At 39.8% G+C, this 25969-nt stretch overlaps 1 protein-coding gene across 4 annotated transcripts in view; it reads right to left on the minus strand.

The window, feature by feature from the left end:
• Positions 1–254: 254 nt before the first annotated feature.
• usp19 (ubiquitin specific peptidase 19) overlaps positions 255–25969 on the minus strand; it is a 58466-nt gene continuing 32751 nt past the window's right edge. For 2 of the 4 annotated variants that reach the window (XM_061974150.1, XM_061974143.1), the window contains exons 17-26: positions 23332–23472; positions 23132–23250; positions 22896–23039; positions 21064–21434; positions 20875–20985; positions 19803–20019; positions 17329–17481; positions 13902–14068; positions 10683–10858; positions 255–1153 (exon numbers count right to left, since the gene is read on the minus strand). In XM_061974150.1, the coding sequence (XP_061830134.1) occupies positions 1013–1153; positions 10683–10858; positions 13902–14068; positions 17329–17481; positions 19803–20019; positions 20875–20985; positions 21064–21434; positions 22896–23039; positions 23132–23250; positions 23332–23472 (1740 nt within the window). In that variant the 3' untranslated portion in view covers positions 255–1012. Of the gene's footprint in view, positions 1154–3476; positions 5872–10682; positions 10859–13901; positions 14069–17328; positions 17482–19802; positions 20020–20874; positions 20986–21063; positions 21435–22895; positions 23040–23131; positions 23251–23331; positions 23473–25969 lie in introns of those variants that run through there. The other 2 variants (XM_061974135.1, XM_061974127.1) reach the window with 1 other exon arrangement.

A 25969-nucleotide genomic window follows, 5' to 3' on the forward strand; every position in this document is an offset into this window, starting at 1 on the left:
TTGAAATGGATTTGCAAATCATTGTATTCCGTTTATATTTACATCTAACACAATTTCCCAACTCATATGGAAACAGGGTTTGTACAATTTGGTACATTTACAAACTAATCAAATCTATTTTCCTATATTTTTAAAAGCAAGCAAAATCTAAATGTATGCACAACCCTCAAAACTTTTAGTATACAAATATGTGGAGTAAACACGCTCAAAGAAAACTAGACCATCACTATTTTGTGACAACACCACACATGCTGTAAATCCTCCAAATTATGTTTTATTTATATTAATAATTTACATGTATCCACAGCAGCATTCATGAAGACCCCTTTAATATGCAGTCCAGGAGAAAAAAAAACAAAGGATGAAACCTAGCAAATATGTCAGCAGATTGTGTTTTGTTTTACAAGGACTGGTTATACGACATGTAGGAACATGCAAACATGCACATCTCAGTTTACACTGAAGCCTTTTGACAATTGCATCCACAGGATTTGAGTATCTAAAATTAACCGGAAAATAAGGTAAAGAAACAAAATACCAAAAGAAAATAACGCACCCTCTGTTACAAAAAAGTAGCTCAGCACCCATTTGACGGTTTTCAATGCTACAATTCCCACGCGCGATTTAATCCGGGAATTAAAAAAGAAAAAGTTACCAACAGTATAAATTTAAACACATTACAACAAATTTAAATTCACCCTCAAAGATCAACAGGGCTGGTCAGCAGTGACTTTGACAACAGAGAACAAGGTGCGATCGCTTTCCTGTTTCCAACCGTTTAAATAACTTCTGTGGAATTTATGAACACCCTTTGGTATTCAAGTGAACCAATTATGGAGAAAACGTCTTGGTGTGGAAGACAAGACCATTGCAAGTCCCAAAGGCCGGGTGTCCCAACACTAGAGCATGAAAGCAGGTGGCACTCAAAAAAGGAATCCCGAGGCCCAAACTGAGGCGTTGACATAATGATGAGCACCAAGGGGTTGTGTTGTTGGGGGTGTGGGGGGGCAGATCAGTCCACATCCTCCATGTTGCTGTAGGACGGCGCTGCACAGTCTCCAGAGTGCGCAAAGAGACCAGAGGACACCTCCGCGGTCAGGTTGGACTGTCCTTCAGAGTCCAGGTCAGCCCCGAACAACGACTGGCTCGAAGCCTGTAAAATAAACCAGCAGCGATGATAAATCACGTTGGTTTTAAAATCATCTTGAGGATGTAAAATGACTGATTAAAAATACAAATCCATTCAAATGAGAAATGGGGACATTTTATTGTCAGAAAAGTAGAAAATTGTACATATATTAGAAAGCAATATTTGAACGTAGGTATGTAAGATACATTATTGCAGAGCGTCTTCCTATTACATAATGCACATGCATGCATTCATCCACCATATTGCATATATTGACTATACAATTCCATGTGTGTACATTTAAAGGCAAGGCAGGTTAGGTTGCAGTCAGAAGTCCCTGAGACCAGCATTATACACAATCACAACTATACCACAGCAGTGCATTTTTACATGTACAGTACAGGCCAAAAATTTGAACACCTTCTCCTCATTCAATGCGTTTTCTTTATTTTAATGACTATTTACATTGTACAAACCCCGTTTCCATATGAGTTGGGAAATTGTGTTAGATGTAAATATAAACGGAATACAATGATTTGCAAATCCTTTTCAACCCATATTCAGTTGAATATGCTACAAAGACAACATATTTGATGTTCAAACTTTTTTGCAAATAATCATTCACTTTAGAATTTGATGCCAGCAACACGTGGCAAAGAAGTTGGGAAAGGTGGCAATAAATACTGATAAAGTTGAGGAATGCTCATCAAACACTTATTTGGAACATCCCACAGGTGAACAGGCAAATTGGGAACAGGTGGGTGCCATTATTGTGTATAAAAGTAGATTCCATGAAATGCTCAGTCATTCACAAACAAGGATGGGGTGAGAGTCACCACTTTGTCAACAAATGCGTGAGCAAATTGTTGAACAGTTTAAGAAAAACCTTTCTCAACCAGCTATTGCAAGGACTTTAGGGATTTCATCATCTGCGGTCCGTAATATCATCAAAGGGTTCAGAGAATCTGGAGAAATCACTGCACGTAAGCAGCTAAGCCTGTGACCTTCCATTCCTCAGGCTGTACTGCATCAACAAGCGACATCAGTGTGTAAAGGATATCACCACATGGGCTCAGGAACACTTCAGAAACCCACTGTCAGTAACTACAGTTGGTCGCTACATCTGTAAGTGCAAGTTAAAACTCTCCTATGCAAGGCGAAAACCGTTTATCAACAACACCCAAAAACGCCGTCGGCTTCGCTGGGCCTGAGCTCATCTAAGATGGACTGATACAAAGTGGAAAAGTGTTCTGTGGTCTGACGAGTCCACATTTCAAATTGTTTTTGGAAACTGTGGATGTCGTGTCCTCCGGACCAAAGAGGAAAAGAACCATCCGGATTGTTATAGGCGCAAAGTTGAAAAGCCAGCATCTGTGATGGTATGGGGGTGTATTAGTGCCCAAGACATGGGTAACTTACACATCTGTGAAGGTGCCCTTAATGCTGAAAGGTACATACAGGTTTTGGAGCAACATATGTTGCCATCCAAGCAATGTTATCATGGACGCCCCTGCTTATTTCAGCAAGACAATGCCAAGCCACGTGTTACATCAACGTGGCTTCATAGTAAAAGAGTGCGGGTACTAGACTGGCCTGCCTGTAGTCCAGACCTGTCTCCCATTGAAAATGTGTGGCGCATTATGAAGCCTAAAATTCCACAACGGAGACCCCCGGACTGTTGAACAACTTAAGCTGTACATCAAGCAAGAATGGGAAAGAATTCCACCTGATAAGCTTAAAAAATGTGTCTCCTCAGTTCCCAAACGTTTACTGAGTGTTGTTAAAAGGAAAGGCCATGTTACACAGTGGTGAACATGCCCTTTCCCAACTACTTTGGCACGTGTTGCAGCCATGAAATTCTAAGTTTATTATTATTTGCAAAAAAAAAAAAAGTTTATCAGTTTGAACATCAAATATCTTGTCTTTGTAGTGCATTCAATTGAATATGGGTTGAAAAGGATTTGCAAATCATTGTATTCCGTTTATATTTACATCTAACACAATTTCCCAACTCATATGGAAACGGGGTTTGTAGATTGTCACTGAAGGCATCATAACTATGAATGAACACATGTGGAGTTATGTACTTAACAAAAAAAGGTGAAATAACTGAAAACATGTTTTATATTCTAGTGTCTTCAAAATAGCCACCCTATGCACACTCTTGGCATTCTCTCGATGAGCTTCAAGCACACCTGTGAAGTAAAAACCATTTCAGGTGACAACCTCTTGAAGCCTATCGAGAGTGTGCAAAAAAGTAATCAGAGCAAAGGGTGGTTATTTTGAGGAAAGTAGAATATAAAACATGTTTTCAGTTATTTCACCTTTTTTTTGTTAAGTACTTCAGTGACAATCTACAATGTAAATAGTCATGAAAATAAAGAAAATGCATTGAATGAGAAGGTGTGTCCAAACTTTTGGTCTGTACCGTATATTTTTCTATATTACGAGGACAATCAAGAGCTCTCGATTGCTTTACATGTTCTACTCAAGGCAAAATAACATTGCGAGAATTGTATTTAAATATCTTCCTAAAAACACATTAAACAATGATTTAAATGATCAAAATACATTTGAAAAAATAAAATAAAATACATTGATTAAAAACAGAAAAAAACACCGGCAAAAAACAGTTTCTTACAGTGAGAATACAGTTTGCAGAAAAAGCAGCAAAATATGCTGTAGAAAGTGTGTTTCGGGAACAAAGGGGAGGTACCAACCTAATGATATTCTCTGAGGGGACGCCAACAGTGCAACACATTAAACATCTCTGCCATAAAGTATTCCCAGTAAGTCTCTAGTGAACATTTTACACATATAAACCTTTTAATGTGACTTTTTAAGCCTGAGATCCAAATTAGAAATAGATTACTCTGACTTAATAGATCATTCTATGTCATTATAATATATACAAGCATATATAAGGATATAGACGTATATACAAAACTACCAATTTAAAAAACAGACATGCATTTATTACATCCACATTTCATAGAAAATTTGCCCTTTCATAATTTAAAAACAATTTTAAAAAAAACAGATTTGTGACCCTTTTCGGTTTCTCAATCATGGTTTGGGATAACCCTGCAGTAAAGTAATATTGTATTTTTCATTAGAGTCCTCAATTTCTTAAGTTTTTGCTGGACAATATTTAACTCGCATACATCACTAACACTTTAAGTAGCTCCAATGTCTAGACCAGGGCTATTCAAGTGGCGGCTTAGGGGGCCAAAGCCGGCCCGGGAATGACACCATGCCGGCCCCCAAGTTCAGTTCAAAACTTGGGAGACAAACATTTTTGCAGCAAATTGCTAAAAACTGCTGTTGTATAGAGGGGCTTGTACCACTGTGAACACATTGGCAGATCCTTGCATTGACATTTGAACCCTGCTAACAAACATAGAACACTGGGGTCCGAACTTGTGATTTACATAACTGAGAAGTTCCTCAAGGCCCTCTTTTGAGTCCTCTCCTTTTTGGCAGTTATATGTTTGTTTTCAATGTGATTTATGTAACTAAGGTGTTGCTGTAGCTTGTTTACTTCAGATGCAGTCAGTTATTAATTTGTTGAACGTCTTTAGTTAAAAGGTCATGGTTCCATTGTAGGTCTTTTCTTTTTTATCATTTGGGCTATTGAACTGGTAGCCCGACAGTTCAGTTAAAAAAAACTTGTGAGATACTCACATTTTGGAAGCAGATTCCAAAAAAAAAACACTAATCAATGTTTAATGTTGAAGACGTTGGTTCTCCGTAATACACAAAATAAGACTAAAAAAGAAGGGAAAAGCCCGGCCTCCTTAGTCCTTAGCTTTCTGAAAATGTGGCCTCGAAAACAATTTAGTTGAACATCCCTGGTCTAGAGTTAAGCATGAAGCATTCATGATCCTGATAAAGTCTGACAGCCTGCAAACAAAGTACTTAAAGACAAATGCGTCCAGGACATGTCGCCAACAACTCAGAAAAACGCAGCTATTAAGACCTAATAATCATGCGCTGGGTTTTTATCAACAATCATAACTTTGATCAGATGTTCTCCCCGAGTGGTTGACTTGAGTACTGCAGACCGTCGTAGCGCAAACATTGATTCAAGACGCGATTTGTTGGAATTTTGTGTCTATGATTCAATGGAAATGTCTCCACTGCCAACCATTTAGTGCGAGCTTCCACAAGCGACAAAAGCAAACCCACGAACAAAACTAAACCAAACTGCACCAAGTGGTGAAAAGAAGAATTTTGACTTGACTGAGACAAAAGCTTAAGAAATGCAGAAAAAAAAAGAAAAAAAACAAGAGCTGATGTCCAGTTCAGGTGGTGATTCCTTGTGCATATGTAGGATCATATCTTCTAGAAATGAGCTTGGATTACAAGTGCTGAGGGTCCACAGCACTGTCAGAACATCAGCGGCTTCCTTGGTTTCCTCCTTTGATCTAGCTTGCATGCCAAGCATTGAGCCCTTGAAAGATTAGTGCAGCTCAGACCCACTTGGCTTTGTTAAGGAGAGGATAAAGTAAATTGATCAAAAGGGCAAACACGGCGGCCAAGGTGCCCAGGACAAAATATCGCACACGGTCGTCGTCAGGACTGCGATGACTCCTGTGCCGTTCCCCGTCTTCATCTTCTTCATCCCTCGGCCTGTGCATTTGTTGTTGCCGCCGCCGCAGACCAGAGCGGAATGCTCCACGCGGGCCTTCATCAAGGCCCTCTTCCTCTTCTTCCTCCAGTTCCCGCCATATTAGAGAGGCCTGCGATTGGCGGAAACTGGTGTCAGCTTCTGGGAAAAAGGCTCGGTCTAACAAACACTGTCATGATTTGACACACTGACTTGGGTGTTTAAAAAATCCCTTGGGAATGTACGCTCAATATAAGCAATTGATTTCTCTTTTGAGAACCGGAGGAAATACTGCATACTAAACAATCATCAACGTGTTTAAACCAAAGAGTGAAAACAGAACAGTGAAAAAGAGACATTGAAACCTGTGACTCTGAGGTATACACAAGTCAACTTGAACACAATAAAGAACTCCAGCTGGCTGATCCTTTTCTACTGGTCACAGTTGAGCTGGAGCCTATCCCGGCAAGTCATGAACAGGGCACATTCAACAACCATTCACACATATGCACAATTAGGGATGGGCCTATAAATCAATTAATCTCACAATAAATGAATAAATCAATAAATTGCCATGTGTGTGTGCGTTTGCTTTCTCTGTTTCTTGCTTTCAAACAGGGTGCAAGAGGGCTCACTCGCTCTCGTCCCCTGAGCACTTTCGCTCAATAGTAGAATTCAAATGAACAGGGTGAATCCTCTTGTCGGTCAGTCATCCACAATCTTTGTCTCCTAGTGTAGGTGGGATTGCTAGCTTCCGACAGTCACAGGGCCTCGCTAATGAGAAGCGTGACAAAAATTAGGGGGGAAAAAAGCATATGGGAATATTTCATCTTCAAACCAAATGCTAACTTCAATAGCAAAGACAACCTAACAAATCCATTATGCTTTAAAATGGGCATTTGGCCAGAATATCCACCTGCTGGTCGCAACCAAGTACTAAAAACTACTATGCTATTATTTGGCACTCATTACAGCATTACATCCATTTCAATCCATTAATGATACACATCCACTTCTTTTTCATTTCTTATTAAGAGGTAGGTAGCCCCTTAACAGGAACCAAGTGACCTGCAGGCAGACCACACAACAATGGTAGTAACACATTACAGAAAATGTGTTTCATCTTGAGCATAGTGCGCATGGTTCGAGTGCAATTATAACTTAACAAATAGCAGCCTAACTTGTTATTAATTGTGAAAATAGAAAATTACAAATACATGCATGCGTTCGAGGGATGTAATGATAAACGGTATTAATGATAAACGCAGTAAAACAATCGACGGTAAGTATTACCGGTTTTAAATTAAAAATTATCGAAAAACCTTGATAAATGCACTTGGTTAAACTTACGGACTGACTGGCGCCAGCTCGGTACCTTAAACGCTAACATGAAAACAAGAGACAATAACGTATTTTCCCATTAAGAAACGACATACCCCAGTCCAAGCTCATATAAACACATTGCTGTCCGAGCAACGATGTTTAGCAAAGAGTAATCGTTCAATACTCAGAGGAATGCTAGACGATAGGGCTGGGCGTATATTTTAGAAAGAGATATATATTTGAGACAATAATCGACACACCGGCGATTAGGCTTTGGCGATATATCGAGTTTGTAAGATATATAAATATATTTTTCAACAAGACATGAATTAAGAAAATATCGTAATATCGATGTAAATTAGTTCACGTTAAAATGACCAAATACCGCTTATTTGTTGTGTTCCTACTAAATCCCTCCCCTTCCTCCTTCCAAGACTTGCTTGCACGTATAAGAACATCCATGAATGGTTGGTTGTTTACTATGATGAATCAAGATTGGTTGAGATTAGAGCAAACCATTAGGGACAGGCCAATCAGAAACAAGATAGGGCGGGACATCGAACCAAGAAGGGAAATCACAACAGACATCCCAAATGACGACGACGAGAGAGTCATAGAAGAGAAGAGGGAATATTCAAGCGGGCGATTTATATATTTAAAAAAAATAGTGGAAGATTGCAAGAGGGATTCTCTTGTTTAGATTTTTCGTTTAGCGATGTAGATGATGTCCAAGAAACCCACAATGCGTCTAGTTGGCCACATTTGGACAAATGTATGTTGTCTGGATAAAACATTCATTTGAGTTGTTGACCATGTAAGCCCAAATCAAAACCGTTCTCCAGTTGCCAAGCCGGGCATATTTCGCACGAGAAATGCTGCCAAAAATGTACGCCGAAGTGAGGAAGATCATAGCCGCACAATTAAGTCAAGTCACTTACTTGTGTGACAGTCCATTACATCGTCGGTTGGGAATTAAAAAGTGCCTGCTTGAAGATACATTTTTTATCTGAGTTTGATACGATTTGCACAGCTATTTTATTTATTTTACGTAGAAAGAATATGTTTCTATTTTATTAATGTTATGTAATTCTGTACTACTTAAACTGTTTCTTTTCTCTGCTGTAAGTACCCATCTTGACTAACTGGGTTACCGTATTTTCCGCACTATAAGGCGCACCTAAAAACCACAAATTTTCTCAAAAGCTGACAGTGCGCCTTATAACCCGGTGCGCCTTATATATGGATAAATATTAAGATTCATTTTCATAAAGTTTCGGTCTCGCAACTTCGGTAAACAGCCGCCATCTTTTTTCCCCGTAGAAGAAGCGCGCGGTGCATGCTGGGATATGTGACGTTTCATTTCCATTTGTGTGTTTATGTAAAGACCCCAAAATGGCTCCTATTAAGTGTGTTGTCTGTCTAATTATAAATAATGCAGACGAGGCGTGTTAACTGAGTTCTCAACGTTTACTCACAGCGTGCTCATAACCACATTCTAACTCCCAGCATACAACAACAACTTCTCAGGGCTACCGCGCATGCTCGTCACTATCGTTGCATGCTGGGTAGTGTAGTTGTTATATTTGCTAGCTCATAACATCACATTAAGAGACACGCTTACGCGCTTAATTCAATACTCGCCGTCATTCCGGGTGGATTGACAAAAGACCTCCAGCCGCTGGATATTGGTGTCAACAGGGCATTCAAATCACGACTGCTAACTGCGTGGGAACAGTGGATGACGAAGAAGCGCGCGGTGCATGCTGGGATATGTGACGTTTCATTTCCATTTGTGTGTTTATGTAAAGACCCCAAAATGGCTCCTATTAAGTGTGTTGTCTGTCTAATTATAAATAATGCAGACGAGGCGTGTTAACTGAGTAAAGTTCTCAACGTTTACTCACAGCGTGCTCATAACCACATTCTAACTGCCAGCATACAACAACGCTTCTCAGGGCTACCGCGCATGCTCGTCACTATCGTTGCATGCTGGGTAGTGTAGTTGTTATATTTGCTAGCTCATAACATCACATTAAGAGACACGCTTACGCGCTTAATTCAATACTCGCCGTCATTCCGGGTGGATTGACAAAAGACCTCCAGCCGCTAGATATTGGTGTCAACAGGGCATTCAAATCACGACTGCGAACGGCGTGGGTACAATGGATGACCGAAGGCGAACACACCTTCACTAAGACAGGCAGACAGCGCCGGACGACATACGCCAACATCTGCTAGTGGATCGTAAATGCCTGGGCAGATATTTCGGTCACAACTGTGGTCCGAGCTTTCCGGAAGGCAGGATTCACAGAACTGCTGGACAACAGCGACACTGACTCCGATGACTTCGACGAGATGGAACCGGCCATTTTGGATCCCACATTTGCCCAACTTTTCAATTCGGACACCGAAGACGAAGAATTCGAAGGATTTACGAATGAAGAATAACTTCAGAAAGTGAGCGCTATGTTTATTTTGTGTGTTGTGACATTAACGTTCGAGCAACATTATGTTGCTATTGCTCTGCACTACCGGGTACTTTGAATTTTACTATGTTTGTGATTGCACATTTGCGTACATTTTGGGACAGAGTTGTTAGAACGCTGGTTTTTAATATATTATTAAAGTTTGACTGACCTATCTGACTGTTTTTTTGACATTCCCTTTAGCGCAGCGTAGGCGCGGCTTATAGTCCGGGGCGACTTATAGGTGGACAAAGTTTTGAAATATGCCATTCATTGAAGGTGCGGCTAATAACCCGGGGCGGTTTATAGTGCGGAAAATACGGTAAACACTTTGCACGTTTTGCTTAAAATACCGATTTATATCGTATATCAAGATTAGGCCTAAAAATACTGGGATATCAGTTTCGGTTTACATCGCCCAGCCCAACTACACCGAGCTGTTTTTACTTTGCGTTCAAGGAACACTGAACAGAGTAGGACGCCACAATGCCCGCCGGGAATAATAAATAGTAAAAAATGTACTTTATTACGCAGTTTTCATTTAAATAAATCAAAGTGCTACAGTACAAACCGATATTTAAAACAATAGAAGCTTAGCCATTTAAACAGATAAAATCTGACGAATAAAATGTTCACAGTAAAGCATAAGAAACACAAAACATGCAAAACAGTGGGTTTTCTACCAATGAGTCTATTTTAATTATTTTAAGTATGTTTTGAGCTCATTCAATAATAATGTGACATATGACATTGTTATTTCGTTACATCCCTGATCAGTGGTTAAAGCTGTCTGACTAATAGTCAACCCACAACATTACATGATACAGCAACTAATGAGTTGAATTTCACCTGGGGACCGACCTCGCTCAGATAAAGTTGCAGTAGGGAACTAGCCATACTACACCCCACACAGCAGACACTCCAAAATATAACCTTCGCTCACAGCACCAGCCAACATGTGTTCATGAAACAGCACACTTATCTGTTCGTATGGTATCACTGTGGAACATGTTTATGTTGCCGACATAAGTGGTTGAGTTGGTCAGCATAAACAAGTTGTCGACATAAGCGGGACCAACTTAAGCGAATTCCAGAACAAGCCTACATTTTTGATGATCAAGCAGAGGCTCTGGGTAGCTCAATCCAGCGCCCTCACCTGACTGGCAGTAGCTCCCATGGAAGGGGGGGAATCTGCGCCGACGGGCCTGAGAAAGCGTGGCGGCCTCTCCACGGGCGAATTCCGTCGTCGGTAGAAAAGTACGTAGGCATAGCGCGTCACCACCTGGCTCTCCTCCACCATTGTGACAGTGCTGTCATCGAAGAGACGCCAGCCTGTTTTGAGGACAATTTTTAGGATGGAAACAAACAGCATACCTGCCAACTTTTGAAATCAGAAAAACCTAGTAGCCAGGGTCCAGGGGCCACAGGCCCCGGTAGGTCCAGGACAAAGTCCTGGTGGGGGGTTCCTTCGCCCCCCCGACGCAAAATGATTATTAGCATTCAGACAGGTTAAAATGTTGCTAAAACCATCACTTTTCTATCAGTCACAGTGACTTTTCAAAACAAAAATATTACAGCAAAAATCATATGGGTTGATTGACATGTTTATTCTGTAAGCTAACTTCAATAGTTTGAAATTATTTTGACAGTTAATGCCAGTTATCCTGTCAACCTTTCACAAGACTTCAATTTGTTAATTGAAAGTATAAACAGTATAAACACTTTTTACAGTAAACAAATGGTAAAACAGTACTAAACAATTCCATTAAAAAAAAAATTGGTGTCATTATTAACTTTCTGTCCAAGCTTGTATAATCTACTGCCTTGTTCAATTGTAAAAAATATTCGGTGCCTAAAATTCACATTTCTATCACAATTACCGTATTTTCCGCACTATAAGGCGCACCGGATTATTAGCCGCACCTTCTATGAATTACATATTTCATAATTTTGTCCACCAATAAGCCGCCCCGGACTATAAGCCGCGCCTACGCTGCGCTAAAGGGAATGTCAAAAAAACAGTCAGATAGGTCAGTCAAACTTTAATAATATATTAAAAACCAGCGTTCTAACAACTCTGTTCACTCCCAAAATGTACGCAAATGTGCAATCACAAACATAGTAAAATTCAAAATAGTGCAGCGCAATAGCAACATAATGTTGCTCGAACGTTAATGTCACAACACACAAAATAAACATAGCGCTTACTTTCTGAAGTTATTCTTCATTCGTAAATCCTTCGTCTTCGGTGTCCGAAGTGAAAAGTTGGGCAAATTTACGATCCACTGGCAGATGTTGGCGTCGTCTGGCGCTGCCTACTCGTCTTAGTGAAGGTGTGTTCGCCTTCTGTCTTCCATTGTTCCCACGCAGTTAGCAGTCTAGCTTCGAATGCCCTGTTGACACCAATATCTAGCGGCTGGAGGTCTTTTGTCAATCCACCCGGAATGACGGCGAGTATTGAATTACCCGGTAAGCGTGTCAGCGTGTCTCTCAATGTGCTGTTATGAGCTAGCAAATATAACAACTACACTACCCAGCATGCAACGATAGTTACGAGCATGCGCGGTAGCCCTGAGAAGTTCCCACGCAGTTAGCAGTCTAGCTTCGAATGCCCTGTTGACACCAATATCTAGCGGCTGGAGGTCTTTTGTCAATCCACCCGGAATGACGGCGAGTATTGAATTAAGCGTGTCAGCGTGTCTCTCAATGTGCTGTTATGAGCTAGCAAATATAACAACTACACTACCCAGCATGCAACGATAGTTACAAGCATGCGCGGTAGCCCTGAGAAGTTCCCACGCAGTTAGCAGTCTAGCTTCGAATGCCCTGTTGACACCAATATCTAGCGGCTGGAGGTCTTTTGTCAATCCACCCGGAATGACGGCGAGTATTGAATTAAGCGCGTCTCTCAATGTGCTGTTATGAGCTAGCAAATATAACAACTACACTACCCAGCATGCAACGATAGTTACGAGCATGCGCAGTAGCCCTGAGAAGCGATGTTGTATGCTGGGAGTTCGAATGTGGTTATGAGCACGCTGTGAGAAAACGTTGAGAACTCAGTTAACACGCCTCGTCTGCATTATTTATAATTAGACAGACAACACACTTAATAGGAGCCATTTGGGGTCTTTACATAAACACACAAATGGAAATGAAACGTCACATATCCCAGCATGCACCGCGCGCTTCTTCTACGGGGAAAAAAGATGGCGGCTGTTTACCGTAGTTGCGAGACCTAAACTTTATGAAAATGAATCGTAATAAAGCGCACCGGGTTATAAGGCGCACTGTTAGCTTTTGAGAAAATTTGTGGTTTTTAGGTGCGCCTTATAGTGCGGAAAATACGGTATCATACTGTAAACATGGTAAGCTAACTTCATTAAAATTAATAGTCCTGTCAATAGCATGGAATTACAATTCAAATGTAGTTTTTTTGTAAGCCTTTCAAAAGAATTCAAAATATGAAAAACTAATGAAAATTAATTCAAGCCATCAGACACTTGAAAAGTGGCACATCACATCTCTAATGTAATCATTTTAACTTTTCAACAGAAATAGCACTGCAAAAATATTAAGGACATACTTCTGTATTTTGGTAGTTATGCTGTCAACATTTAACAAGATTTCTTCAACTTGGACTTGAAAGCATAAATAGTATAAACACTTTTAACAGTATAACAGTACTAAACAATTCCAATAGATAACATTGGGGTCATTACCTTTTTGTTTGCTCAATTATTGCCTCCGTAAATAAAACTTTGGCATTTATCACATCCAAAGAATCTGTTTGGGCGACGAAAAACGTTGAAAGTTTTCCACTTGTATCGCTAGCAACGGCATTAGACTTGTGTTTTTTTGTCCCAACGTGGTCTTTTACATCGCTAATTCCTCCGTGTGCGATCGAAAAATCTTGTCTGCACAAGGTGCAATTCGCGTAGTTTTCACCCTTTTTGGAACGGATAATTATTCCCGGATAGGCTTTTGAATATTCTTCACGGAATGACTGCAGTTTTCTTTTCGGTTTAAGACTCGTATGCGATTTTTCTCCGGCTGATTCCATGATCGTTCGCTCGTTTGGAAACAATGGCCTTGTGCTTGGCAGCGGTGCTATAAATAGCCTCGCGCATGGCATTCGGAATGGCTCGATAGGAAGTTACGGGAAGCAGTGTCGATTGTCATTGTTGTTACGCGATTTCGTGAATAAAACTTAAAAAATAAAACACTTTTTTAATTAATGAAAAACCGTATTTTTTATCACTGCAACCGTAACCCGGAATAGGTTGATGAAAACCGTACTAATTACGGGAAAACCGGAGTAGTTGGCAGGTATGAAACAGAAGAGAAGATGAAGCTTTTGGTGGGATGAACTCACCAACATCACTGCGCTGGCTGTTTTTGTCACTTGGCAGCCGTGCGTAAGCAGTGTAGTGGCCACCAATCATCCCCCCGTAGTGGTTGATGACTGCATATAAGTCGTAGATAGGAGGTTGCTGCATTTCATCCTTCTGGCCGATGCAGAACTTACTCAGATCCAGGTTTCTACAAGACAAAGTGAGGGCATAAATAAACACAGCTCCAAGTAGGGCTGGGCGATATATCGAATATACTCGATATATCACAGGTTTGTCTCTGTGCAATAAAGAAAATTACTATATCGTTATATTCGAGTATACGTTCTCACGTAGTTGCTTTTAGCTGCGGGCATTACACTACAGGCGTTTCTCACTCTTGTATGGCCTCACAGAGAGATAAAACAAGTGCACCTTGTTACATACGTCACATACTGTCGCGCGTGCAACGTCATACGCCCTCGCCGAGCAGACAGGTAGCAGCATGGCTAACGTTAGCTGTGGTGCTAGCGGAGCGGTGCGAGTGGTAAGGTAATACGAGAGAGAGAGAAGGTGCAAATCTGGTAACAAATGAAGGAAGAATAATTAATTCCCAAGAAAAACAGCGGGGGGTCCATCGTCTAGCGGTGGTTTGGCTTCCAGCGGGAAGATGTTGAACAGACAACCGTAATATGTCAAGTGTGCGGCAAAAGCGTTGCTACAAAAAGTAGCAGCACTGCTAATTTGTAGCATCATTTGAAAAGTCACCCGCTAGAGCAGTGGTTCTCAACCTTTTTTCAGTGATGTACCCCCTGTGAACATTTTTTTAATTCAAGTACCCCCTAATCAGAGCAAAGCATTTTTGGTTGAAAAAAAGAGATAAAGAAGTAAAATACAGCACTATGTCATCAGTTTCTGATTTATTAAGTTGTATAACAGTGCAAAATATTGCTCATTTGTAGTGGTCTTTCTTGAACTATTTGGAAAAAAAGATATAAAAATAACTAAAAACTTGTTGAAAAATAAACAAGTGATTCAATTATAAACATGTCCACAAAAAATCTAGCTGTCAACACTGAATATTGCATTGTTGCATTGTAATGAATGGAATAGCCTACTTGATTTGATGTTCAGTTTATGAACTTACATTCATATTTTGTTGAAGTATTATTCAATAAATATATTTATAAAGGATTCTTGAATTGTTGCTATTTTTAAAATATTTAAAAAAAATTTCACGTACCCGTTGGCATACCTTCAAGTACCCCCAGGGGTACGCGTACCCCCATTTGAGAACCACTGCGCTATTGAATGAAGAGTGCTTGAAACTCTGCATGTGAACATCTCCCTTCGGTGCCACACACAAAAAATGCCCAAGCAACCATTTCCAGATCAACACCTTGTGAAAAAAATAGTTAACAACAGAAGGAGATAACCTACCACAGAACGAAGGACATACACTATTTGATTTCCTATAATGCAGCTCATCTTTATTTGACACTTATTGAAATATCTTGTGTGACATCATGCACAAAAGTGCACTTTATTTGTTTTGAAACATTATAGTGGCGTTCTGTACAAAAAGTGCACTTTAATTTAGTGTTGTTTTGATATGGCATCTTAGTGACATCATGCACAAAAAGTTCACTCATAGCTTGTTTTAAAATGTCTCTGACAATCTTGCACTTTCTGTTTTGAAATGACATGACTGTTTGTGCCACTGCTTAATAACTGTTTAATAAATACCGTTTTGGTAAATTGACTCAGTTGTGATTTCCCTCTCCGCATGAAAGTTTAAAATGACCATATGTTAATGCAGTATGAAGAAGAATGTTTTAATGTAGACACATAGAATCATCATACTGCTGTGATTATATGCATCAAGTGTTCATTCAAGGCTAAGGCAAAATATCGAGATATACATCGTGTATCGTGACATGGCCTAAACATATCGAGATATTAATAAAAGGCCATATCGCATACCTGCCAACTTTTGAAATCAGAAAAACCTAGTAACCAGGGTCCAGGGGCCGCAGGCCCCGGTAGGTCCAGGACAAAGTCCTGGTGGGGGGGTTCAGGCCCCCCGACGCACAATGATTATTAGCATTCAGACAGGTTAAAATGTTGCTAAAACCATCACTTTTCTATCAGTCACAGTGACTTTTCAAAACAAAAATATTACAGCAAAAATCATATGGGTTGATTGACATGTTTATTCTGTAAGCTAACTTCAATAGTTTGAAATTATTTTGACAGTTAATGCCAGTTATCCTGTCAACCTTTCACAAGACTTCAATTTGTTCATTGAAAGTATAAACAGTATAAACACTTTTTACAGTAAACAAATGGTAAAACAGTACTAAACAATTCCATTAAAAAAAAAATTGGTGTCATTATTAACTTTCTGTCCAAGCTTGTATAATCTACTGCCTTGTTCAATTGTAAAAAATATTCTGTGCCTAAAATTCACATTTCTATCACAATTATCATACTGTAAACATGGTAAGCTAACTTCATTAAAATTAATAGTCCTGTCAATAGCATGGAATTACAATTCAAATGTAGTTTTTTTGTAAGCCTTTCAAAAGAATTCAAAATATGAAAAATTAATGAAAATTAATTTAAGCCATCAGACACTTGAAAAGTGGCACATCACATCTCTAATGTAATCATTTTAACTTTTCAACAGAAATAGCACTGCAAAAATATTAAGGACATACTTCTGTATTTTGGTAGTTATGCTGTCAACATTTAACAAGATTTCTTCAACTTGGACTTGAAAGCATAAATAGTATAAACACTTTTAACAGTATAACAGTACTAAACAATTCCAATAGATAACATTGGTGTCATTACCTTTTTGTGGCTAAAATCCAAAGTTTTCCACTTGTATCGCTAGCAACGGCATTAGACTTGTGTTTTTTTGTCCCAACGTGGTCTTTTACATCGCTAATTCCTCCGTGTCCGATCGAAAAATCTTGTCTGCACAAGGTGCAATTCGGGTAGTTTTCACCCTTTTTGGAACGGATAATTATTCCCGGATAGGCTTTTAAATATTCTTCACGGAATGACTGCAGTTTTCTTTTCGGTTTAAGACTCGTTTGCGATTTTTCTCCGGCTGATTCCATGATCGTTCGCTCGTTTGGAAACAATGGCAACAGGTGCCTCGTGCTTGGCAGCGTGCTATAAATAGCCTCGCGCATGGCATTCGGAACGGCTCGATAGGAAGTTACGGGAAGCAGTGTCGATTGTCATTGTTGTTACGCGATTTCGTGAATAAAACTTAAAAAAAAAAAAAATTTTTAATGAATGAAAAACCGTATTTTTTTATCACTGCAACCGTAACCCGGAATAGGTTGATGAAAACCGTACTAATTACGGGAAAACCGGAGTAGTTGGCAGGTATGATATCGCCCAGCCCTAGCTCCAAGTATTGCATGCAACATTTCAAGTGTCAATTCAATCGTTCACCTGACAGGAAAGTCCACCATGTCGTTGATCTTGTCCCTCCAGATGAAGTTCCTGAAGCTAAAGCGTTTCAGCTGGATGATCAAGATGTTGGGAAGACGCCACAGCAGCAGCTGCTTGGAGGCCTCGCGGTGCTGCTGGCACTTTGGACAGTACCTTTGGGTGGGGGAAAAAGTGCATCATGCAGATTACATATGAAGCCAAAAAGCTCTAGAAGAAGAAAAATAGAAAACAAATCAACAAAATGTCCATGCCTCTGTCACATAAGTGCTTGCACATGAAGGATACAGTTGTTTTTTTAGCCTGTAAGAAGCATGACTCAAGACTTGCGTCAGGTGTAAAATGTCTTGTGGATTGACACAATATAAATAACGTTGATATGTCCACAAAACAACTGGTGTTTTCTTTAAGATTTACAGTGGTACTTCAACTCAAGTGCCCCAAAATTAGAGTGTTTTGCGATAAGAGCGGTCTATCTGCTAATTGTTATGCTTTTAGTTGCAAGCAACATTTGAGTTGCAAGCATTCCCACCATTAGTTGGCGTAGCAAATGCCACAGTAAACCCTGTAAGATCCTCTTAAAACATCTCATCTTACTTGCTAGCATTAGCTTATCACTACTGGTTGACATACCGTAACTTCAATTTTTCCAACCATTGGATGAAAGCAAGTGAGTGTAAAGGACAGTGCTGCGAAGATGAAGTGGATTATAGTCAATAAATTGAAAAAAAAAAAATCAAAAACAATGTGTGTGTTGTCAACTTGAACAGAAAAGCTGCTAATGGTGTTTGACGAAGAAGCGGCTGGAAGGACATACCGTGGAAATTCACTCTCCAAGGTAAATTATTACTGCATTACTTCATAAAATAACAGTAGCTTTTAGAAGTACATTCTATTAGAATGTTTTTATACAATATATTTCTTATCAGAAATGTTTTTTTCTTTTTAAAAGGCATGTCATATATTAAAATAGTGCTGTTTTGGGGGGACGTGGGAGATGTTGATTTGAGATACAAGTATTTTGAGTTAAGAGTCATCACAGAACCAATTAAGCTCATAAATTGATGTACTACAGCAGGGGTGCTCACACTTTTTCTGCAGGCGAGCTACTTTTCAATTGATCAAGTCGTGGGGATCTACCTCATTCATATATATAATTTATATTTACTTATTTACGAAATATATGTTTTTGTTAACATGTTAAAGGTGTTTAATGATAATGCAAGCATGTTTAACACATAAAGTTAATATAGTTAATAAATTAAAGGTGTTTAATGATAATACAAGTATGTTTAATACATATAGTTAATATTGTTAACAAGTTAAAGGTGTTTAATGATAATACAAGCATGTTTAACACATATAGTTAATATTGTTAACAAGTTAAAGGTGTTTAATGATAATACAAGCATGTTTAACACATATAGTTAATATTGTTAACAAGTTAAAGGTGTTTAAAGATAATACAAGCATGTTTAACACATATAGTTAATATTGTTAACAAGTTAAAGGTGTTTAAAGATAATACAAGCATGTTTAACACATATAGATTCCTTTCTTTCATGAAGACAAGAATATAAGTTGGTGTATTACCTGATTCTGATGACTTGCATTGATTGGAATCAGACAGTGGTGCTGATAATGTCCGCATTTTCGAATGGAGGAGAAAAAAAGTCCTCCTTTCGGTCCAATACCACATGAAAGTGGTTGGTTGTTGGCATCTTATTTGTCCAGCTTCTGTACTCCTTTGTATACACTTTACAAGAAATACATTGTCGGCAAACTCCGCAGCTTGCTAGCTTGTGCATGCCAGCTTTCTGAGACTCTTATTTTGTTAGCGCAACTGTGCAACTGTGCAGTCGGTCTTTGGAGTTTTGACGACAGGTACGGCGCCAGAGTCTGTTGAAATAAAGTGTTTCTCGCCTTCCAGTCGGTAATTTTAATGAGCTGGCAGCAGCCAGCGTCATCTCAGAAAACCCTCGGGTGCCGTGAATGTCAATCAAGTGACGAAAGTGACGTCATAGTGAAGATTTATGATCGCTCATTTTTAGGACTATTTTTTTAATGCCTGGCTGGTGATCGACTGACACATCCTCCGCGATCGACCGGTAGCTCGCGATCGACGTAATGAGCACCCCTGTACTACAGTATATGGGATAAATGGATTATACTTGTCTAGTGCTTTTCTATCCTGAAGGTCTTCAAAGCACTTTGACATGATATGCATATGTAATGTCTTTCGCACAAACTTATCAACACTTCTTATGTTCTTCAAACATTTCATAGACTCTAAAATCCTACAGAAATTCAACATACAACTTCAAAAGGTACTAAAATCTCATAATAGTAAACGATACTTTAAAATCTGTGATGCAGTGAGGCCGCAATAAGTGAACAGTAAACAGTGTTGATTGATACCTTTAGAAGACATGATGTGACACACCTCATTGAGGTCATGACAATATGAAGAGCCCTACCATGCCTCTTCTGGAGCCAGCACTTCTGGCCTGGTGAAGAGGTTGAGGCACTGCTCCAGTGTGAAATGTCCCGCTCGGGCCGTCTCACTCAAAGATCCTGGATCCTCCTCGTACTCCAACTCCTTGGAACTCACCAGCACGTACTCCTTCAGACGCTCGTTGTTCTTCCACACTAGCTCCAGAGTTGCGTCTTCCGGCAGGTCGAGCACCATGTCTTCTGCAGAGGGGATTGTGTTAGCGAAGGAAATAAACTACGGAAAGGTGCAGACAGATTCTAGACCAGGGGTGCCCACACTTCTTCTGCAGGCGAGCTACTTTTCAATTGATCAAGTCGAGGGGATGTACCTCATTCATATATATCATTTATATTTATTTATTAAAGAGACGTTTTTGTTAACAAGTTAAAGGTGTTTAATGATAATACAAGCATGTTTAACATGCTGTCTTTCATGAAGACAAGAATATAAGTTGGTGTATTACCTAATTCTGATGACTTGCATTAATTGGAATCCGACAGTAGTGCTGATAACGTCCACATTTTCAAATGGAGGAGAAAAAAAAGTCCTCCTTTCTGTCCAATACGACATGAAAGTGGTTGGCATCTTATTTGTCCAGCTTCCATACTCCTTTTTATTCACTTTACAAGAAATACATTGGCGGCAAACTCCGTAGCTTGCTAGCTTGTGTGCGCCAGTTTTCTAAGACTCTTATTTTGTTAGTGCATGCAGGATGAAGCAGCACTTTTATTGTAAAGATAGGAACTGTGCAGTCGGTCTTTAGAGTTTTGCCGGCGCTAGAGTCTGTTAAAATAAAAAGTGTTTCTCGCCTTCCTGTCGGTCATTGTTTCTTAATAATGAGCTCCCAGCCGCCAGTGTCGTCTCAGAAGAGTGCCGTGAATGTCAATCAAGTGGCGAAAGTGACGTCTTGGTGAAGATTGATGATCGCTAATTTTTAGGTCTATTTTTTTAATGCCTGGCTGGAGATCGACCGACACATCCTCCGCGATCGACCAGTAGCTCGCGATCGACGTAATGGGCACCCCTGTTCTAGACCATTAAAGCTAGGTTTCTACCTTTTTCATCCAGCCTTTGCTCCTTGTTGTTTGAATCCAGCACAGCTATGTGGAACTGACCCGTGTGCCCTGGGGAGGTCCCATTGGGTTGTTGATACCCTGTTACTGCAGCTGAAAAAGGAAACAAAGACGATGAGACAACAAAGTCAATGCAGATCTATTGAACATAAACATTCATAAATCCATTACCTTCTGGCCGTACTGCTTTCTCACAAGATGTTTCTTTTTCAACATGGGTGTCCAGAGAGGAGCAGGAAGTAGAGGAGATGGACTCACAGAATCCGGAGTCTGACGTTTGTGTGGTTGAGAGAGATGTTTTGGAGGGAGTGAGGGTTGCAGAGTCCCCAGAGGCTGGGGTCTGGATGTGCTCCGTCAGGGAGTCCTGCATTGGTGTGACACACTCTGGGCCACAGTCACTTGCTTCAACAGTACTACAACTACCACCTGTGGCCTCATCGCCTGAGCACAGAGAGCCTGCCGGTGGCATGGAGAGAATGGGAGGTGGTTCAGGGGATGTCCTGCCTGACTGGAAAGGAGGCTGAAATACGTTGACAGAAAACCTGCACAGGGAAGATGGCATTTTAGTAGAATCTGGTGAAGGGTCAAATGATACTGAAGCATCGATGCTTGATGTATCACTTCAAGAAAAAAATTGTGACCAATAAAACTGGTGTGGAAGATGACTTCTATCGGCTTACAAGTAACAACTCGTACTAAGTGAAGTCGGAAGAGTGGGAGTGTCACATTTGACATTAGTTAATGTCTTTATCATTAATCTAAATAGAATTTTAAAAAGGGAGACCTCCTGAAGTGTCATTTTGATTGGACAGTGCCAATATTTCCTTTTTATTTATTTGCTTTATTTTGCAACATTTTAGAATTTGGGGAATTAACTCAGTATTTTTTTTGTAAAATATTATGAATTTGTATATTTACTTAAGACTAACCATATAATTTTCTTCTTGGTTTCCAACTTGACTGCATGCATATAATCTCTACCTTTTTGCTAGGGTTTAGGCTTTTCTCACAATTGAATAGCTATTCGGTAATCCTATTACAAGTAGTTAATTTTGAAGATGGTTGGATTGTCATATGTGTGTGTGTATTCCCCTTTGTCTTAATGTTGTACATGTATCAAAGCATTTTTTAAATTTTACACCCCTGGAAGAACAGCTATTACCGTATTTTTCGGACTATAAGTCGCAGTTTTTTTCCTAGTTTGGCCGGGGGGTGCGACTTATACTCAGGAGCGACTTATGTGTGAAATTATTAACACATTACCGTAAAATATCAAATAATATTATTTAGCTCATTCACGTAAGAGATTAGATGTACCGGTATACGATTTCATGGGATTTAGTGATTAGGAGTGACAGATTGTTTGATAAATGTATAGCATGTTCTATATGTTATAGTTATTTGAATGACTCTTACCATAATATGTTACGTTAACATACCAGGCACGTTCTCAGTTGGTTATTTATGCCTCATATAACGTACACTTATTCAGCCTGTTGTTCACTATTCTATATTTATTTTAAATTGCCTTTCAAATGTCTATTCTTGGTGCTGGGTTTTATCAAATAAATTTCCCCAAAAAATGCGACTTATACTCCAGTGCGACTTATATATGTTTTTTTTCTTCTTTATTATGCATTTTCGGCCGGTGCGACTTATACTCCGAAAAATACGATACTATTGCAGCAGCAAATAGGGATCTTAATAAACAATTAATATTATTTGCAGGCCAGTAGTGACAACTGAAAAACACTATCAGTGTCAGTGCAGTATCGATTTAGGGAGTGAGAGTGCCATACACTCACTGAGGCGTCATTTACCAATCACTTGTAGATTCGATCAAATTATTATACAGCCTTTATAAATTTGCTAAATAATGAAGCAAATAAAAATGCATGGATGTCTATGATGCATCCCAACAGACATCTACATTTTGTGTTGCAAATTACAAGTGAATGAAAGCACTTTTGAGAGTAACTTGGTAAACAGCATTTTGTATGTACCTGGAGTAACCATGCAGGAGTTGAGTGAGGCGGCTGTATGACAGTCGGGACTCTGGTACGCTAACCAGGAAAGGTAGACCCACATATTCAGTGTTGGGTCGACACACACCTTTGTGATTGGGCCAGTGTGTCCTCTGACACTGTCTGGGGTGATAAAGAATGAGCAAGTCAACAACAGGATTAGGAAAAAGTCAATGTTAAGGGACATTTATGGCGTGATGTGCCACAAAACTCACTGATTGCAGTAGCCCACACAATAGCAGCGAGTGCATCGCTTCAGCTTGTCTTCCTCAGACACTGGAGGCTTAAGGCAGGAGGCACACTTTGAGATGGGGATATTGGGGACTTGAAGTCTCTGTGGGGCGACAAACAAAGATCAGCTTTATGATCGTTTGACGCAGAAGATCATCTTTTAATCAAAGTTTGCTTGTGTTACCTGCTGCACTCGGAGTAAAAACACCTTCTCCTTCGCCAGATCTTTGGAGAGCACCTCGAAGCAGAACAACATGTCCGATGGCGACACAGTGTCCAGTGAATGGGAGGGCAGAAACATGCGATGGAAGCTGTTTTTGGCCACCTGAGTCAAAAGACAACTAGCTTTGAACAAGCGTAAAAGACAGCCATCACACAGACTCAACATTGAATAAAGCAAGACAAGGGTGTCCAAACATTCATATTGCTTCAATGATCAAATAATTGTATTGCTGAGCTGCAACTGTAATTTGAGATGGTGCAGCAGTGCAGATTTTGGCATACTTTGAAATGTTACAAATATACAAGCCAGATATCATGAAAAAAAATGGGAATGTGATGGAGTGGGTCCATGGTATCGTACACTCTTAAAAGGAAATACCTTTCTCAAGATTTTCAAAGATTTATCATCACCAAAGGGGAATGTTATCTGGTCGACCACACTTTCTATTACACTCACAAGGAGTAATGGTACAAAGTATGGCGGCACATCATTTCTTTACGTCTGGATGGATCCACAAATTAAGCATTAAGCCATGAAAGATAACGTTGGCCTCATTTGTGCATCTGTGAGTAACGTATTTGACTGACGTTAAGGAGTGTACTGCTGTGATCAGGACCTATTGGAGATAAGCGGTATAGAAAATGGATGGATGGAAGTTTAGTTTTTGCTACTATTCTCTCATTGCAAGCCAAATATTTGACAGTCATATATAATTCATTTTTTTTAGTTGTTTTAATGGTGTGAAGTTAATATTTGGTTTATATTGGTATTTAGTTTTCAAACATTTTTGGCAGTATCCAGATACAATGTGTTGCTACAACAGTATGTTGTTGCTACGCTCTTACAACACACGCATCAATTCAATGTGGAAGTTTCCGAAAGAAAACTGCTCATACGTCGGTATATGGAGAATTTTAAAAAAGTAAGTAAATTATAAACATGCTTTTACAGTTTATTTTAAGTACATTGACAAAGTGGTCGCTCTAAACTCGAAGACAGTGAGTTTTAACACGGTAACAACCTTTGTTAGCATTTGTTGTTGCGTTTTAACAACTTTTTTCCTATTATAATGGAAACATAGCAACTCTAAAAGTACCTTTAAGCCAAAATATCTATTGGAGCAATTTCCTGAGGCATGAACAACGCATGTGCGAAAGGCTGGAACAATTCCTCGATTAATTCAATATTTTGTTTAGATGATTTGTTTAAAGGGGAACATTATCACCAGACCTATGTAAGCGTCAATATATACCTTGATGTTGCAGAAAAAAGACCATATATTTTTTCAAACGATTTCCGAACTCTAAATGGGTGAATTTTGGCGAATTAAACGCCTTTCTATTATTCGCTCTCTGAGCGATGACGTCACAACGTGGCGTCACATCGGGAAGCAATCCGCCATTTTCTCAAACACTGAGTCAAATCAGCTCTGTTATTTTCCGTTTTTTCGACTGTTTTCCGTACCTTGGAGACATCATGCCTCGTCGGTGTGTTGTCGGAGGGTGTAACAACACGAACAGGGATGCATTCAAGTTGCACCAGTGGCCCAAAGATGCGAAAGTGGCAAGAAATTGGACGTTTGTTCCGCACACTTTACCGACGAAAGCTATGCTACGACAGAGATGGCAAGAATGTGTGGATATCCTGCGACACTCAAAGCAGATGCATTTCCAACGATAAAGTCAAAGAAATCTGCCGCCAGACCCCCATTGAATCTGCTGGAGTGTGTGAGCAATTCAGGGACAAAGGACCTCGCTAGCACGGCAAGCAATGGCGGCAGTTTGTTCCCGCAGACGAGCGAGCTATCAACCCTAGCTTCCCTGGCCTGCTGACATCAACTCCAAAACTGGACAGATCAGCTTTCAGGAAAAGAGCGCGGATGAGGATTTGTCTACAGAATATATTAATTGATGAAAACTGGGCTGTCTGCACTCTCAAAGTGCATGTTGTTGCCAAATGTATTTCATATGCTGTAAACCTAGTTCATAGTTGTTAGTTTCCTTTAATGCCAAACAAACACATACCAATCGTTGGTTAGAAGGCGATCGCCAAATTCGTCCTCGCTTTCTCCCGTGTCGCTGGCTGTCGTGTCGTTTTTGTCGGTTTTGCTTGCATACGGTTCAAACCGATTTGGCTCAATAGCTTCAGTTTCTTCTTCAATTTCGTTTTCGCTACCTGCCTCCACACTACAACCATCCGTTTCAATACATTCGTAATCTGTTGAATCGCTTAAGCCGCTGAAATCCGAGTCTGAATCCGAGCTAATGTCGCTATAGCTTGCTGTTCTTTCCGCCATGTTTGTTTGTGTTGGCTTCACTATGTGACGTCACAGGAACATGGACAGGTGGATACAATCAGGCACTTTGAAGCTTTTTTTAGGGATATTGCGTGATGGGTAAAATTTAGGGAACTGATTTTTAATGGTTTTAACCATTCTGAAATTGTGATAATGTTCCCCTTTAATGTGTGAAATACACTGACATTGTTTCCACAAGACTGCTACAGCTCCATAAGAGCTTTGTGCCTTTTGGTGATGCAGCTCGCACTGCCGGTGATGTGGCCTCTAATGTTTGCATTGTCACACGGAGCTGGCATTTCA

The sequence above is a fragment of the Nerophis lumbriciformis genome, linkage group LG01 (assembly GCF_033978685.3).
Source record: "Nerophis lumbriciformis linkage group LG01, RoL_Nlum_v2.1, whole genome shotgun sequence".
In the NCBI taxonomy this organism is placed as follows: domain Eukaryota; kingdom Metazoa; phylum Chordata; class Actinopteri; order Syngnathiformes; family Syngnathidae; genus Nerophis; species Nerophis lumbriciformis.